The sequence below is a fragment of the Carcharodon carcharias genome, chromosome 10 (assembly GCF_017639515.1).
Source record: "Carcharodon carcharias isolate sCarCar2 chromosome 10, sCarCar2.pri, whole genome shotgun sequence".
NCBI classification, from domain to species: domain Eukaryota; kingdom Metazoa; phylum Chordata; class Chondrichthyes; order Lamniformes; family Lamnidae; genus Carcharodon; species Carcharodon carcharias.
This window is the reverse complement of record NC_054476.1, coordinates 137,062,825-137,081,523: the sequence shown is the minus strand read 5'-3', so window position 1 is coordinate 137,081,523 and position 18,699 is coordinate 137,062,825. Positions and strand designations below refer to the sequence as shown.

At 38.9% G+C, this 18,699-nt stretch overlaps 1 protein-coding gene across 4 annotated transcripts in view; it reads right to left on the bottom strand.

Moving 5' to 3' along the window:
- lrwd1 (leucine-rich repeats and WD repeat domain containing 1) overlaps positions 1–18,699 on the bottom strand; it is a 48,334-nt gene that overhangs the window by 26,653 nt on the left and 2,982 nt on the right. For 2 of the 4 annotated variants that reach the window (XR_005944276.1, XM_041198111.1), the window contains exons 2-7: positions 15,969–16,068; positions 14,881–15,115; positions 13,029–13,148; positions 12,303–12,455; positions 10,593–10,712; positions 8,643–8,987 (exon numbers count right to left, since the gene is read on the bottom strand). Coding sequence is in view for 3 of the 4 variants with exons in the window: in XM_041198111.1 (XP_041054045.1) it covers positions 8,643–8,987; positions 10,593–10,712; positions 12,303–12,455; positions 13,029–13,148; positions 14,881–15,115; positions 15,969–16,048 (1,053 nt within the window). In the remaining variant the exon portion in view is untranslated. Of the gene's footprint in view, positions 1–8,642; positions 8,988–10,592; positions 10,713–12,302; positions 12,456–13,028; positions 13,149–14,501; positions 14,725–14,880; positions 15,116–15,968; positions 16,069–18,699 lie in introns of those variants that run through there. The other 2 variants (XM_041198112.1, XM_041198113.1) reach the window with 2 other exon arrangements.

Sequence of the window (18,699 nt, the reverse complement as noted above, 5' to 3'; positions counted from 1 at the left end):
CAAAGACACACGACTCTCAGCAAGAAAAAATTTCTCATTTCCGTCCTAAAAGGGCGACCCCTAATTTTAAAACCGTGCCCCCTAGTTCTGAACTCACCCACACCAGAGGAAACACCCTTTCCATGTCTACCTTGTCAATACTGTTCAGGACTTTGTATACTTCAATAAAATCATCCCTCACTCTTCTAAGCTCCAGGGGAAACAGGCACAGTCTGTCCAGTATTTCCTCATAAGATGATGACTAATTACAGGTATCAATCTAATAAACCTCCTCTGAATCATCTCCATCACATTTCCATCCTTCCCTAAATAAGGAGACCAAAACTGCACACAATATTTGAGATGCGGTCTCACCAATGACCTATATAACTGAAGCACAACATTCTTACTTTAATGTTCAATTCCTCTTGTAATAAAGAATAGCATTCCATTAGCCTTCTTAATTACTTGCTGTACCTGCATACTAACTTGTTGTGACTCATTTACTAGAACACTTAGATCCCTCTGCACCTCAGAATTATGCAGCCATTCTCCATTTAAGTAATACTCTGCTTTTTTCTATTCTTCCTGCAAACTCCATTTGCCAGATCTTTGCCCACTCACCAACTCCTCAACCGAGTAGTCTTTTCTTCTACATTCTACAAAACTCTTAAGAATTTTTAAACCACTATTAAATATCTTCTTAGTCTTCTCTGCTCAAATGGAAATAGTCCCAGTATCTCAAATTTCTCTTCATAACTTATAGTTTCCCACCTCTCACATCCTCCTTTATGTAGTAGGAATCCAAAACTACACATGGTATTCTAATTGTAATTTAATCAATATTTTGTATAAGTTCATCATTAACCTCTATGTCACTATTTGCAAAACCAAAAATTCAATTGGGCTTTTTAATGGCTTTTTTCATCTGCACTTGTTTTTGCAGGGAATCATATTTGATCCCAGTGTTGCTGTTCTCCACACGACTGAGTGTTATCCCATGACATGTATATTCTCATTCCTTGTTCTTTTCATTCACAAAGTATTTTTCCTCACAATTACCTATGTTAAATTGCATCTATCCATTCCACTAACCTATCTACATTTTTTGAAGTTTTTTTTAAACAGTCTGCCTCACTATTTGACAAACTTTTTACTTTCACATTGTCAGCAAATTCTGAGATTGTGCTCTCCACACCAAGTCCAAACCATCAATAGGTGCATAATATAGAGCAAAGATGGACTCAGTACTGACTCTTACCTCCACCTAAAGTACAGCATTTTCATACCATAGAATGGTTACAGAACAGGTCATTTGGCCCATTGAGCCCATACCGCCTCTGCAAGAGCAATTTAGCTAGTCCCACTCTCTCGCCCTTTTCCCTGTAGCCTTGCAATATATTTTCCTTCAGGTGCTTCCCCAATTTCCTTTTGAATTCCACAATTGAATATGCCCCCACTACCTTTTCAGGCAGTGCATTCCCAATCAAAACCACTCACTGCGTGAAAAGGGTTTTTCCCTCATGACACATTTGGTTCCACTGCCAATCGCTTTAAATCTGCCCCTTCTAGTTCTCTCATTTTCTTCCTGTTTACCATCTGTTTAGACCCCTAATGATTTTGAACACCTCTACCAAATCTCCTCACAGCCTTCTCTTCTCTAAGAAGAAAAACCCAGTTTCTCCAACTTAACCATCTGACTGAAGTCCCTCATCCCTGGAATCATTTTCGTAAATTTTTTCTACACCCTCTCTATTGCCTTTTATCATTTAAGTGGTGTGTCCAGAATTGGACGGAAAACAGTTGAGGCCAAATCAGTGCTTTATTCATCATAACTAGCTTTGCTTTTATACTCTATTTATAAATCTCAGGATCTTATATGCCTTTTTAACCACTTTCTCAACCTGCCCTGCCAACTTCAAAAAGCCAATTACACAAGATCCCCTTTATCCATCCAGTCACTTACACACAAAAAAATGAATTTTGTCAAATGTGACTTGCTTTTAACAAATTCAAACTGGCTATGTTTGCGTAACCTATACATTTCTAAACGGTCACTAATTTTATCTTGATTTGTGAATTATAATTGTTTGCTGAAAATTAATTATTTTTAGCTACTAGATTATCTTTCGCTTCTTCTTTGAAGCGTGTTACATCAACTACTCTCCAGACACATGACAATAGCCACTGACTATTGATCTTTGATTTCACTCAACAGCCCAGGCTCTTGCAATCAGGGCCAAGTGACCTTTGCACAGCTAACTCAATAACTTGTTCCAAATCCTCCTCTGGTATGTATGCATTCCTACTTTCATCATCAGCTCCCAAAGTTGATACAAAATATTTATTCTCTCCCACATTTTCATTCTCTGCAACTAGATTCCCCCTTCATCCGTGACTGCTTTCCTCTCTAAACATTTCTTCACTTCTTATATGCTAATAAAATCCTTTAGTACAGTATTTCTTTTTCTATTACTTGCCAATATTTTTTCATTCCTTTTTTGTCCTTCTAATTGCCTTTTCCATCCCCACCACCACAATATTCCCCGTATTCCTAACGATCTTCTCTGGCATGTTATCCCTAACTTTAGCATATGCCTTTCTCGTGGTTCAGTTTAGCTTTAGTCTCTATCCACAGAACTCTACTTTAAGGTAGTTCTTTATTTGCTTAATAGGAATATATTTTATACTCTATACATTTCATCCTTGACATTTTTCCACGGTTAACCTACTGGCCTGTTTGATTACATTGGTGCCCAGTTAATGTGTGCTGTTATTTCACTGAACTTTGCCTTTTTTCAATTCATTTTATATTTTACTCTTTGTCATCCTTTCCCATTCTTACATTGCACCCATTTTATAGCTGCTACTTTCAAATAGTTCTACTACTGTCTCAGCAGTCATTTATCTCACTTCATTTTTAAAGAACAGATCAAGTGTGCTTCTTGAAATAAAAACAGAAAATGTTGGAAAACTCTGCAGGTCTGACAGCATCTGTGGAGAGAGAAACAAACTCAAAACGTTAACTCTGTTTCTCTCTCCACAGATGCTGTCAGGCCTGCTGAGTTTTTTTTAAGTGTTTTCTGCTTTTAAGTCAGATTTCCAGAAACCACAGTATTTTGCTTTTATTTTAGTAAGTAATGCTTCTTTCCTTGTTATTCTACATATCTAGGAAGCAAATGGATCCAATTAAGCATTCTTTACTTCAATCACATACATATTCCCTAACTTGGGTTAGCTAAAATCAGCATGTTCTTTTTCCATATTTCTCTCACCTATCATAGAATCTTACAATGCAGGAGGCTGCAATTTGGTTTTGGTTCATTGTGCCCTCTGTTGGCTCTTTGAAAGAGCTGCTCAGTTTAGTCCCAGCGTTTTTCCTATAATCCTGAAAATTAGTCCTCTCCAAATACATGTCCAATTGCCTTTTGAAAGTTCATATGGATTCTGATGTTACAACCCTTTCAGCTGGTGCGTTCCAGAAGGTTCTCCATTTCTAAAGTTTCAAGTTCTCTATTTGGTGGATGACAGTGCACACCAGGAATTGTACTATTTTCCTTCTCATTTCTGAACTCTTCCCTTAACATCATTCTCCATAATGCAAGGTTTCAAACTCAGTGCAGTCAACTGACATGTCAAGCCAATATTTCTATAGCAATTGGGAAAAATCAGAGAGTAAATTAGCGCTGTGTGGAATCGCCAACTAAAGGCTCAACAGTCACATTGGGAAGAATCTGAAACTAAATTGTATCTTGCCTTTCTCAGTTGGGAAAAATGTTGGGTATGGATGGCTTAAGGAGGTTGAAGAAAACAAAACACTAAATTAAAAATAGACAAGCTGAGAAAGCACATTGTCAGAAAGCTAGCCAAGTCATAAACTTTAATCTGAACAAAGTAATGCATTTTCAAAAAGTCTTCTCTTGGGGATACTTGCCACGATATGCGACCCCCCTTTTTTTAAGGCAAATTACAATATTTGCATAACAAAATGACAATTAGAACATAAGAAGTAGGAGTAGACTATTTGGCCCCTCGAGCCTGCTCTGTCATTCAATAAGATCATGGCTGATCTGCTTGTGTTTCAATTTCCACATTCCCAACTAACCCCGATAATCTTTGATTCCCTTGCCTAACAAGAAACTATCTACCTCCGCCTTAAAAATATTCAGTGACCCCGCCTTCACTACCTCCTGAGGCAGAGAATTCCAAAGTCACACAACCCTCAGAAAAAATTTCTCATCTCTGTCCTAAAAGGGCGACCCCTAATTTTAAAACAGTGCCCCCCTAGTTCTGGACTCAGCCACAAAAGGAAACATCCTTTCCATGTCCATCTTGTCAAGGTCGTTCAGGATCTTGTATTCTTCAATCAAATCACCCCTCACCCTTCTGAACTCCAGTGGAAACAAGCCCAGTCTATCCCACCTTTCCTCATAAGACATCCCACTCATTCCAGGTATCAACTTAGTAAAACTCCTCTGAACCGCCTCCAATGCATTTACATCCTTCCTTAAATAAGGAGACCAAAACTGCACAGTGTTCGAGGTGCGGTCTCACCAACGTCCTGTATAACTGAAGCATAATATCCTTACTTTTATGTTCAATCCCCCTCGTAATAAAGGATAGCATTCTATTAGCCTTCTTAATTACTCGCTGTACCTGCTTACTAACTTTTTGTGACTCGTGTTAGAACACCTAGATCCCTCTGCAACTCAGAATTATGCAGCCGTTCTCCATTTAAGTAGTACTCTGCTTTTTTGTTCTTCCTGCCAAAGTGAACAATTTCACATTTTCCCACATTAAACACCATTTGCCAGATCATTTCCCACTCACTCAACCCATCTATATCCATCTGCAACCTCACGTCCTCTTCACAACATACTTTCCTACCTATCTTTGTGTCATCGGCAAAGTTTGCTACCATGTCTTCACTCCCCTCATCTAAGTCATTGATGTAAGTTGTAAAACATTGAGGCCCCAGTACAGACCCCTGTGGGACTCACATCACATCCTGATTTGTTTCTTCATTAAACAGTTTTAAGCTCAACTCTGAAATGGGGGCTGTAGCAGAGCAACATCAGTTCCAATGTCCCTTCACAAAAAACAGTTTATTTTCTCTTAGCAGTTAAGCCAGAAGCGACTGACTCACCAGTAACTGAAAACTACATGGGTTTCAAGCTTATAGATGGCAGGTCTGCACCCTTAGCATACCTCTATCTCTGTTGAAATTTACTTGTGTACTTGAAAGGCACAGTAAATGTATGATTTTAGGTTTATTGGCATCCAACAGAGGAGAATGTAATACTGGAGGAACTGTTTCCTGACGTATCCAGACTTAAAAAAAAACTTCTAAATATAATTTTAAAAATAAGGAACTTTAATCTTTGGTGATCTCCTCCCCACAGTTCTGTAGGTCTTCAATGAGGGCCAGTCACATCGGCCAGAGGGATTTCCACAGCTGCATTCTAACATTGCATTCAAACAATGATACCAGTCCAGGTTTATGAAACTCCCTCTCCCACTTTGTATTGCCAGGGTATTTGCTTTAATTCCTGATTTTCAGGTCTCCATACTGTTCAGGAAGCCAATCCTCTTGTCAGTGCTATTTCTCAAAACATAAGACCATACAGCACAGCTCATTGGTGCACCAATGCATTGTGGCACCTCATTTTTGCCTCAATTTCCCTCTCAATCTAATTTTAATTCCAATTTTAATTAGCGCATTTAAACTGTTTTCAGTTTAGCTCCTTCCCCTGTTTCTTATTGGAAACTTATTATTCCATTCTACCTTGCTTCACTAAGAGCAACTGTCTCTGCAGTATAACGTAGATGTAAGTCACAATGCCACATGGTGGTAATAAACAGATACTACAATATCATGTGAAATTAATAACTAGATGAAAAAGAAGTTAGGTTCTTCACTATGGTGCTTAATAATTAATGTGAATAATTGTGGAATATGATAACATATGTCAAATTCAAAGCCTGTTAAGGTAATTTGAAACAGGTCCTATTGTTAAATTTGGCAGGACCTGCAGAAAATGTCTACTTTTCAAAATTCACTTTACAGATTATGGGTGTCCCTGGCTGGGCCAACATTTATTGCCCGTCCTTAATTGCCCTTGAGAAGGTGGTGGTGAGCTGCCTTCTTGAACCACTGTGAGTACACCCAAAGTGCTGTTAAGGAGGGAGTTCTGGATTTTGACCCAGCGAGAGTGAAGGAACGGCGAAAAATTTCCAAGTCAGGACTGTGAATGCCTTGGAGGGGTGGTGGCATTCCCATGTGTCTGCTACCCTTGTCCTTCTAGATGGTAGCAATTGTGGGTTTGGAAGGGGCTGTCTAAGGAGCCTTGGTGAGTTTCTGCAGTGCATTGCGTAGATGGAAAACACGGCGGTCACTGTGCGTCGGTGATGGAGGAAGTGAATGTTTGAGCATGGGGTGCCAATCAAGCAGGCTGCTTTGTCCTGGATGGTGTCAAGCTTCCTGAGTATTGTGGAAGCTGCACGCATCCAGGCAAGTGGAGTGTATTCCATCACACTCCTGACTTGTGCCTTGTAGATGGTGGACAGGCTTTGGGCAGTCAGGAGGTGAGTTACTAGCCACAGGATTCCTAGCCTCTGCCTTGTAGTCACAGTATTTATATGGCTAGTTCAGTTCAGTTTCTGGTCAATGGTAACCCCCAGGATGTTGATAGTGGGCAATTCAGTGATGATAATGCCATTGAATGTCAAGGGGTGATGGTTAGGTTCTCTCTGGTTGGAAATGATCATTGCCTGGCACTTGTGTAGTGAAATTGTTACTTGCCACTTGTCAGCCCAAACCTGGAAATTGTCCAGGTCTTGCTACATTTAGACATGGACTGCTTCAGTATCTGAGGAGTCACAAATGTTGCTGAACACTGTGCAATCATCACCGAACATCCCCACTTCTGACCTTATGATGGAAGGAAGGTCATTGGTGAAGCAGTTGAAGATGGTTGGGCCGAAGGCACTACCCTAAGGAACTCCTGCAGTGACGCCCTGCGGCTGAGATGATTGGCCTCCAACAACTACAACCATCTTCCTTTGCGTTCGGTTTGACTCCAGCCAGTGGAGAGTTTTCCCCGATTCCCACTGACTCCAGTTTTGCTAGGGCTCCTTGATGCCACACTTGGTCAAATGCTGCCTTGCAGTCAAGGGAAGTCATTCTCACCTCACCTCAGGGGTTCAGCTCTTTTGTCCATGTTTGAACCAAGGATGTAATGAGGTCAGGAGCTGAGTGATCCTGGCAGAACCCAAACTGAGCATCAGTGAGCAGGTTATTGCTAAGCAGGTACTGCTTGATAGCACTGTTGGATTTGTTATACCAGGACATACCAGGGCAATTTTCCACATTGCTAGGTAGATGCCAGTGTTGGAGCTGTACTGGAACAACTTGGCTAGGGATGAGGCAAGTTCTGGAGCACAAGTCTTCAGTACTATTGCTGCAATATTGTCAGGGCCCATAGCCTTTGCAATATCCAGTGCCATCAGCCGTTTCTTGATATCATGTGGAGTGAATCGAATTGGTTGAAGACTGGCACCTGTGATGCTGGGGACCTCCAGAGGAGGCTGAGATGGATCATCCACTCAGCACTTCTGGCTGAAGATTGTTGTGAATGCTTCTTCCTTCTTTCTTGTTCCAAGTTTTAACTGGGTGGAATTTTACCCTAACAGATGCCAGCAATGGGTCAGGAATTTGTCCAATTGAGCAAATGGCTTTGCCATGACTCTCTAAATTAGCAGTGCATCAGCATCCTGCTTCTGGGTTTCCCAATGATAGAGGGTGGGTGGAATGATGCACCAAACCAGTCAAGGGAAGGATTTTTAGTTAAAGCAGGCATCAAAATAGCTTCAGTGTCCACAGGAATAGAAAAAAGACCTGGGAAGGCTGACCCCCAGGTCTGACTCTTATCTGGGGGTTCTGCTGAAAGTTAAAAGATTGAAGTAAGGCGGTGTTTGCTAAGAGCTAGAAGAAGTGGCCAACCTCTCAAACAAAGCAGTTGTGGATGGAAGTGGCCGAGGAGTGAGCAGCAGGGGTGTGGTGCCAAGTAGGGATACAATGCCCCAAGAGAGTTAAGAACCTCAGGAGGGCAGGAAAGGTGAGGTTCATAAGATTTTCAGGTGCCAAGCCCCACACTCCGAATTTCCCAGCATTCTCCTGCACAATACTCCTCAGAGCAACACACTTTGCAGCTCCATTCGTTCTTTTCTCTCCAGGCACCTCCAAATATCCCCATCCAGTCACACTCATCCTCATTTTTGTGCCATCTCACACCCATGCCTCACAGTCACTCTTTTTCTCCTCTCCACACCAGGATGTTGGTGCTGCTTCTGCTCCTCTTGTTCCTCATCAGAGGACCAAGGTAGAGCTGCATAAGCTGCTCCCATGCCAGTGAAGTGCAGATCAAGATAAGTAAAGTTAAAGATGGGTAAAATGGCTTCCAAGAAGTTGGAAATCACTTGTGAAGCAGTGAAAGCACACTCCCAGAAGAGGTGCTTTGAGCATCAGCCTCTTACTTAGGTAGGACCAGAGTTCTTCAGTTTCTATGCCTCTGTGCTCTTGTCTAGTTGACCCTGGCGAGTTCTCCTGAGTTCAGGAAATATAACATAGGATAAATTCTTGTAGTAATTCCTAAGCCAGTTACCTTGTACTTTGATTTCTTCCGTGGAATACTCTCTTTACTGACTGCAATCGGAGTTGTTGAACCATTCCTCTTTGCAGTCCTGGTTTCCCTTTTCATTTCAACTCTATTGTCTTCCTTGAGATGTTTAGCCATCGGAGCAGTTTGTCTTTCCTTTCCACCCTGAGTTTTCATACTTTTTCTGGAAATGTCTTCAGTGTCATTCTGTGACAACTCAGCTCTTCCAGAACTGACTTGCTTTCTACTCTTTGTGGTATCCTGTGCAGCATGAACCCTGGTATTTCTGCTTGAAGATGCTGCGGTGGAGGACCGAGGGCGCAGCGTATTTCTTCTAGTAGAACTAAGGACCTGCATACAAACAAGAATGTGATAGGCAGCTAGATAAGTTCTATATCCTTACAACATTTCAAGGAGAAATAATCCTGTAATACTGTCGCCATCATATACACCAAGAAGTTGCATTCTCCCTCCCATTTTAGGTCCTGGTGGGTGCAACAGATCAAGTGAAGCCTTACCATCTACAGGGGTCACCAACATTTTTTTTAGGAGCCCTTTTGGAGTGATGGAGACAATCAAATGGTGGAAAGGGACAAAGACACTAGAAATCAACACTGGTTTCTAGGAAAGCCCTCTCAATGGGATATCACTTGAATTTTAAACCAAAATGTGGTCCTTTTTCAAGATTACAATTGGTTTTCTTCACATTATAAGTAAATTATCTATATGCATCAACACCAAAATATTTGTGGTCGAGTCAATATGAAGGTAGGTGGGAAAGTCACTTATAAGGAGAACATAAATAGGCTGCAAAGGAATATGAAGCATAAAAGTAATTGGGTAAGAACATGGCAGGAGGAGTATAATATGGGGAAATATGAAACTATCCACTTTGGTGGGAAGAATAGAAAAGCAGAATATTTTGAAAAGGTGAGAGACTAGTATTTATTGAGATTCAGAAGAACTTGTGTGCCCTTGTGTGCAAATCAAAGTTAAAATGCTGGTAATATCAAGCAATTAAGGAAGGCAAATGGTATCTCAGTCTTTATTGCAAGGGGGTTGCAGTATAAGGGTAAAGGAATCTTACTGTAACTATGCAAGGTTTCTGTGAAACTACACCTTGATATACTGTGTACAGTTTTGGCCTCCTTTCCAAAGGAAGAGTATATGTGCCTTAGAGAGTTTGCAACAAAGGTTCATTAGATTGATTCCTGGAATGTGCGGACTGTCCTATCAGGAGAGACTGACTGGAAGATTGAGGGGTGATTTATTTGAAACAAAGAAAATTCTTAAGAGGCTTGATAGAGCAGATGCTGAGAAAATGTTTCCCCTGGCTGGAGAGTCTGGAACTGGGGTCATAGACTCAGGATATGGGATCAGCCATTTAGGACTGAGATGACAAAAAAATGTCATCACTCAAAGATTGTGAATGTTTGGAAAACTCCATCTCTGAGAACTGTGAGTATATACTCGTTGAGTATATTCAAGGCCAAGATCAATAAACTTCTGGGCACTAAGGGAATCAAGGGATATGGGAAAAGGGCAGGAAAGTAAAGTTGATGTAGAAATTCAGTCATGAATTTATTGATTGGTGGAGCAGGCTCAACACGGTATAAGGCCTTCTCCTGGCTCCTATTTCTTACATGCTTAAGATAAGCAGTATCAACAGTATCATCATTCCTCAAGGGTGGGCGGGGAATAAGCTTTCAAGAGCATTCTGGTACTATAAGAAAAACATCAAGACTTTGTTGTCAATGGGGAAGAAAAAGAACAAAGGACTGGTCCACAAGCAGTCTGTATATGTAGAGTGGGATGGCAAATATCACAACTTCACAGAATAGATAATTCTCAAATTTTATATTGTTTCAATGACTTTCCTCCAGTTTGGGATTATCCCAAATAAAAATGAGGGACATGTCCTTAAAATTAAACATAGAAAACATTTTAAAGTCTTACATCGGTGTGATTTGCTTTGTTTTCATCCTCATCTTCATTTTCACTTCCTTCTAAGTCAGAGGACACCTGCTTCTCATGCTGCAGTAGAGAAGTCACAAATTCTGTAGCTATCATTTCCACCTAGGAAGCAAATCACATAAGTATTAATATGTGAAAAAAACTCAAATCTGCCCACAAAGATGCAGGCTATCAGAACACAGAAACAAGAGTAGGCCATTTAGCACCTCAGTCTTGTTACACCACTCACTCCATATACCTGCCTTAGCCCATAGCCCTAAGTACTTTGATTTTTGATAACCAATCTCAAATTTAAAATTTACAATTGATTTAGCATCAATTACTATTGCAAAAGGATGCTCCAAATTTCTACCACTCTTTGATATAGAAGTGCTTCCTAATTTAACTTCTGAAAGGTTTTGTTTCAATTTTTAGATGTGCTCTCTACTCCTAGATCTCTCAACCAGAAAGAAGTTTAAGATATTTATTTTAACCCTGTGAAGACCACAGTCACAACAGATTCAATTCTAAATTTTCTAAATATCCAAAAAGCAGGAATGTGCAGGGATGCGGGAAGAGGGCAGGGGAATGACACTACGTGAATTGCTCTTTAGGACAGTCAGCACGGCTACGATTGGCTGAATGGCCCTCTTACGCGCTGTAATGATTCTATAATCCTAAAAAGATAAGATTACAAATATTTGGTTAATTCAAAACAACATCAACTAAATGATTTGGTATTTTGAATTTTCACATGATCCTACTCTGTAACCACTGGACAAGTCTGAGCGGTGAGCCTTTTAGCTTGTGGTGCCAGGTTACCAACTCTGTCAAAAAAGGTTCGTTCGGTTCCAGTGTCATTGCAGGGCTATTCACTTAGTTCCAACTTGCCCAGCTTTATCTTTCCCCATAGAGAACAGTCATCAGTTGGTCTTCAGGCAACAGGTTAAGTGTGCATTTGTGATGTGCTGGCCACCTTTACATGCTAGACATCGAAATGTAATGTTGGGTAACCGGCATACTCATCACTAGCTGTTTCATCTGGATCTTCATGTCACCTTAAGATATCCCTCTCTCCCAGGATGTTGAGCAAAGGTTGCCCTACGCTAAAGCACTCTCATCCCACAATTGTCCTTTTCAATTTTTTTCATTCAACAGGAGCAATTACTTGCTCAAAAATTATTTCTAAAACATTACTTTTCATAAATTGGCAAATTGTTGCTTGTAAAGCTTGTGCTTGTAAAATTCTAATACTAATAAATACAGGTTAAGCATATTGAAAAATGAAATTAAAATTATTACTTCTGAAGTGTAGGCAGCATCATACAAAGATATTTATTCCAGAAAATGAATAAAGGAAACAAGTAAGCAATTGGTCAAAATGAAAGCACAGCACTTGGCAATCCCAACACATGGACCCATGGAGTGATGGGATGTTGGTTTGCTTGCTTGCTCCATTGACTGCCCAATGTCAGCCAGCTCACCATGGGATGCACTGAGCAGAGGCTGCAATAGAACAAGGGAGATTGTTTACTATATTAAATTTCAGCAACATGCTCAGAGTGAATAATTTAAAATAGATTATGAGTCGTGTGGGGTGCTCTGGCTTTAATGTCATAATAATTAAATCAACTCCTTCACCTGCTTAACATGAACAAAGTGCCAGAATCCCAAACAACATGTATGGCAAATGTCAAAAAAAAAAACACTTACCCTCCATTTTGTAAATTCACTCAGGGAATTTGGACCATATTTAACTTCAGCAATTGCAATTTTCACAAAGTCTTTTTCAACTGCTTTTATCTCAGCAGCTGTAGGGGGCTTCGAGAGCTGGAAATTGTACTTCTTCTCCCACAAATCAGTTACCTAGAGAAAATTAAAACAAAAACTAATGCTCTGATAAATGAATGCTGGCACATTCTTTCTTACAAAAGTTTGGTTCAAAAATCCTCCACCTTTTTCTTATGATAATCTGAGGTTGGCAGAAATGATTCTGCTTCAGAATTGGAACTTAGGGATGTAAGGAATGTGGGCTTTTGGGAAGCCAGAATCATCATTTGACGTTCAAGTACAGGGTTTTAAAAAAAATGGAATGGTATGAAATGTGAAAAGTAACAAATGAAAAATTAGGTGGAGGGCAAAATATCGAGTGAGAGGAAAAACAAAACAGGAATTGTTCTTTGAAAATCAATTAAAATAGCCAATACACAGCTCCAAATATATTTTACATAGATTCAAGTGCATGCCTCAGATAACCACACAAATTGTTAAAAGTCTAACATATACTTAACAGCAGAGCATTATTACCCTCCTTCTATTGTATTTTAAGGATTTATTGTAAATTAACTTAATGGTCTAAAGATGGTATTTTTTAAAACAAATTTAAATCAAGCCCCAATTTCATCAAGCAAAAACGATAATCTATTACCATGCACTCACTAAAGACATTAGCCTTTGGCTGTTGACAAATCTCAGGTGATTTGCACTGGATGTTATATCTTTGCCATTGAGTCGCCGGAGATTAGGCAACAGGTACATTACCTTGTAGATGTCACAGATCTAAAAAGAAATAAACAAGAGTTACATGTTATCTATGTAATAATGTTATTAAAACATTTTAGATGTGATAACAGATTAGCAGAATTTGGGTGTTTTTTCCCCCTGTTTGAAGTTTTTTAGGATTCCCGTCATTAAGGTCACTCATTTCCAGTTTTTATAGAAAAATGATTGGAATCATAAGAGTAACAGGTCCTCAAAACACCAGTAATATGGTGCAAAATATCTTGTAATAAAAATAGAAATGACCAGTCATTTATTTATTTGCTAATTTATAAATCATGGAATGTGATCTTCAAAATGCCTTTAAAGGTTCTGGAATCTCATGATAAAAACAGAATCACAATTATCCCATTGCCATGAAACAGTGGCTCTTCACCACCCAATATGGTTTTAGTTTTTCTCTGCATTTTCTGTACTCTGCTAGGTTTTCTACTATAGAATGAACTTAACTTCTATTTAATTTTAATCTCAATTTCTTTAGTCATTCAGGGAGCTTTAGCTTTGGATATCCTTCCTTTCTCCCTCAAAGAATATAACACAGGACTAAACTGAAGAGGGGGAAGGCAAATAAAACATAACCTAAAATCATCCCTTTTTAATAAGGGTGTTACAACATCCGCAGGACACTGAGGAAGGCAGCAGAAATACATGCGACACGCAAATGGTAACATAAGATGATTTGCTGGTTTCGCAAGAAGCCATGCTCCAATCCAAAAACTAAGCCATTTTTCACCCTTTTGACTCTTTACAGTTCAAAAGATATAAATTCTTTTAAATAAAGAGGCTGATGGCCAATACTGTGATCTAGCCACAATGTAATAATGATTGATGATATTACAGGCATGGACAAAGGTTCAACCCATCCCACTGCCCAAGTTCCCAGCCTCAGCTGAGTTGTTATGGTGAAGCATTAACAGATCAGAGATGCTTTTTCAGAGGAATGGGACCAAAATATCAGAAATAAAGTTGGCCCATGAACCACTGTCATGTCTCATTACAGTGACTTAGAGGAGCATTGCAGCAGGCTCAGAGGCACAAGCTTTGAAATGTTTTACACAGTTCTAGTAAGCGAGGTGTTTTTAAGTATTCTAATACTTTGCTAAGCCTCACTGTTTCTATATATTGTTTAACCTGTAAGTTAATCTATTAATTTTAGCTTAAACAGTTTGATCTATAAATTTGGTATTTGTCACCTTTTGTAAAAGACAGGAGAATGTGAGAACTACGTCTCAGCTGTACTACTATTTATTACAATTAGCAGCCAATTATTAATACTGGACACATTACTCCACACACGACATGCAAAAGGGCACAAGCTTCAGATCACAGGAAATTCTGACTTTAGATACTCACGTATTGCCATGAACACAAGTTAAAGATGCTGTTAAAGCAGAAATATTGAACAGTAAGTGCCTTATCTTAGCCGTGCCTTAAGGGATTACTTCTCCACAGAGAATTACTTCATTTCCTAAAGACAGAATAAAGAGACAGCCAGGTGTTGCAGAAATGTGTTTGCCTTCTCTGGGTAGTTAGGCGACGTTATGTGCCATGAAGTGAGGGAGAAAGGCCAGTACACCTGTAGAGGAGTAGAAAACTATATATTTTTTTCAGGGATGTGTTATATGGATCTGAAAACAGAATGTTATTCTAGTTAAATCCTTAAAAGCTTTAATGATGCCAAAAGATGATCACAACAGTATTGTTCAACTCAATAATGTTTTCAATCACTTACTGTCAAGTACAAGTTATCCTCACAATTCAGGTCCTCGAGATTCTTAAACTGATTCAGTGATGTAATCTGCTCCATATCATTACTGGCACAGTTGAGAAGCCTCAGGTTGACAAGTCCCAGGTTGTCTGGAATTTCTGTCAACAGATTTCCAGACACATCCAGTTCTTCCAACTTCCGTAACTGGGAAAATAACTTTGTATCTAAATCACTCGTTTTCAACTGCAAGTTGGAAAGACTGAATAGAAACAGACAAAAAATAGAGTGATTAAATCTGAAAGAAATATGAACACCAACTGAGGTACCAGTATCATTGGAATCTTCCCAGGTTCTACACAAGCAGTTCCTATTTTGCCTGTCATTTTGCTTAAACAGATTTTTCTTTTCCCAGTACAACAATGCATATTCTACCATTCACTGTGACATTAAATACATGCACAGAGGCAAGTTATTCCTCTACAAAATAGAAGTAAATTGTTCTGGAGCTTTGTTCTTCAAGTATCAGGTTACTGCTCGTTTAACATCACCTTTCCACTGCCAGCCATATAACAATCTAGCAAGCATTGTAGGTAAACTTAAAAAAAATGCTGGGATCGCAATGTTTTATAAAACTGCTGATAGTTTTCCAAGGCTGAAAGTCAACTCACATAATTTACCCTGACAATTTTAACACATTGAAATAAATTTAGAATAACCACTTTTAAGATGATGTTCAGGTCTTTAGGAGCAGGAGTAGGCCATTCAGCCCTTTTGAGCACGCTCTGTCATTCAATTAGATCATAGCTGATCTTCTATTTCAACACCATTTTCCTGCACTATCCCCGCATCCCTTGATGTTCTTCATAGAAATCTATCCACTTCAGTCTTGAACATACTCAATGTCTGAGCATCCACAGCCTCTGGGCAGAGAATTCCAAAGATTCACCACCTTCTAAGTGAAGAAATTCCTGCTCATCTCAGTCCTAAATGGCCTGCCCCTTATTCTGAGACTGTATCCCCTGGTTTATTTACTGATGCATATTACTTTCAAAATGAATGGCAGATCTTACACGCATTATGTTTTATGAGAAAATTGTATCAATCCTTCTTACTTGATTTTCTTGACTTGTTCCAATTTGGAGTGTTTTGGAATTGCTTTTTCAAGCAACAGTTCTTTTGTGATCTTGGCCATTCTTGAAATTGGTTTATATCCTTTGAAAAAAAAAATCAGCAAAGTTTCAACTCTGATTCCATTCCTTCACTCATTGAAGTTTGCGCGACAGAATGCAAATACACCACAGTCCTGATGGCAGGTTTGTAAAGCAATGCCTAGTCAAAACCTATTTAACAATATCAAATGCTCTCAGTCTGAAAAATCAACAAACTTCAACTAAAGCACTTAAAGAATTTTTAAAGAATTGAAAATCCAATTATTTCCAGACATCTTTGCAGTAAATGGTAGTGCTGAGCTCACTATAATATGCTCTAAAGTTTTTGATGCAGCAGTATGGGAACAACAGGACTGAGCTTCACAATGTATCCAATAGAAAGTCATGCTGGTGTTATAAGAGATATCAGGCCTAATTCACTGCAGTGCTCAAAATTTGCATGAAATGTGCTTTAATGAATGCCAATGAATATTAATAACTTAAAAGATACATAAAATAATAATTTTTGATATTATTTTGGTGTTCAGAGTTTCTTGAGAAATCATTTGTCTTTTTATTAAACTTGATAATGGCTCTCTACTTCATTGACTTTCTAAATACATATTTGGCTTTGTATTGTTGCAGTTGCAGGGGACCAGCAAGAACAGATTCCTCAATAATTTCATCTCGGTGATTGTTCTGAAGACAAAAAAAAAAGAAATTAATCTGGAATACTATCGGAATTCAGAATTTCAAAAACTATCAACTTCTGCAGACAAATGCAATTGTGGAATATTATTCCCAGATCGCTGTGTTTTAATATAAATCCAATCTATAATCCAATCCAGCATATTACTAAATCTAATGATTCACATATATAATACATGCTTTTAAGTAGAGAATACGGACTCAAAATGTTAACTCTGTTTCTCTCCCCACAGATGCTGCCAGACCTGCTGAGTTTTTCCAGCAGTTTCTGTTTTATTTCAGATTTCAAGCGTCTGCAGTATTTTGCTTTTAACCTAATGATTCATGTTTTAGGTAAATGAAGGGGACAACAGGAGGAATGTTAAATTATCATGCCACAACTTCCATCATTTTCCGGGGTATTCCTTCACCTATTTTGATGACCTTGTATTTTTCTCCCCTCAATGGAGAGGGTCTTGTACTTCAGGATAGCCATGTTCTCAAACCACTCCCACTCACTGATGCACTGTACTCTGGATGAGAAGACCCTCACATCCAAGGCACCTGATGTCAACCATAAGCTATGTCAACACAAGAATTCTTCGCCAAGAATTCTGACACCAAGATGTTCTGATGGACTGGGCTCAATTAAGTGGCCTACATATCATATGTCAAGAGTGCAGAAAATACTGGATTCTCAAGCTGTCATTTTAGCTTGTTTGTAATTTACTAGTTACACAGAAACATTAAAAGAATTACACACAGGCTTTTTGGCCCAATGCATCCATGTTGCCCAAACAAAAGTTAACCAATCTAATCCCACCTTCCAGTTAGTTATGCTATGTCCGTCTGTATCCAAATTCTGTATATCAACCAATTGTAAATAATCCTACACAAAATGGGTACATCAAATGATATTTCTCATGCTCCAACTGAAAGGTGACAGTGGAATTCACACAATCAGTTCTCAGCATAAGGATGTGAAAATTCTGATTATCCAATGGCATAAGATCTCAAATTTATTTAAGTCATTTGCTTACAAAAATCACCAAGCTCAAACTAGCGAGCCATCTTTTGTAGTTATAAGCAACTCCTAAAAGGTAGCCTTTTAAATGCAATGCAATTGTCAGACTGATTGCATGTCTACCACTTTGATATAATCTCCTATTCAGAGACTGTTTAACTTGGATTGTTTGAAATTTTAGCTCGAAACATCTTCTCTTGTTATTTTACATCACAATTCAAATGATTGATCGTTTACATTGTTGGTAACTAAACCAATTTAATTATCCTGTGACCTTATGTAACATGACCAAAAAGTAAATATGTAACTAAACATCAGAGGACAGGTTCAGCTCAATGATCAAATAAAAATGTTTCTGTTTGTTACTTGTTAATACCATAATAAGGTATTAAGATAAGGAGTGATTTTGTTTCCTTGCTGCAGAGAGACAACACATCAGGCAGTTATAAATATTTTAACGTTGAATAAATCTAATGATTACAAAATAGATAAATGTTGTCAGCTGTGGTTCAGCTGGTAGCACTTTGGTAGCACTCTAGTCAGAAGGTTGTGGTCCAACTCCAGAGACCTGAGCACGAAATCCCAGCTGACACTCCAGTTCAGTACTGAGGGAGTGCTGCACTGTTGGATGTGCCACCTTTCAAATCAGAAAATGACCCGGATTTTCCTATGAGTAGCAAAGGGACAGTTTTTGCTGTTTCCGTTGCATATAGTTTCCACAGACTTTTAGCCCACTTGTCAGTGAAAATTTCTAATCTTCTGGTGTCTGTTTGAATTCTGTGAGCAGGCTAAACAGCAAGAAAGCTGTTCAGTCAGACTGAAAAACCCTCACAGAAAGCAAAACAGGCAGTAGGTCACAGGAAATATCAGTTAAATTTAAATCATTGTAGAGGAAACAAAATAAAGATTGGATCATATAGATGTGATTTCAAAAGTCGTAAGCAAACTACAAAAACTAAAATTATTTTAAGGTAATCTGCAACA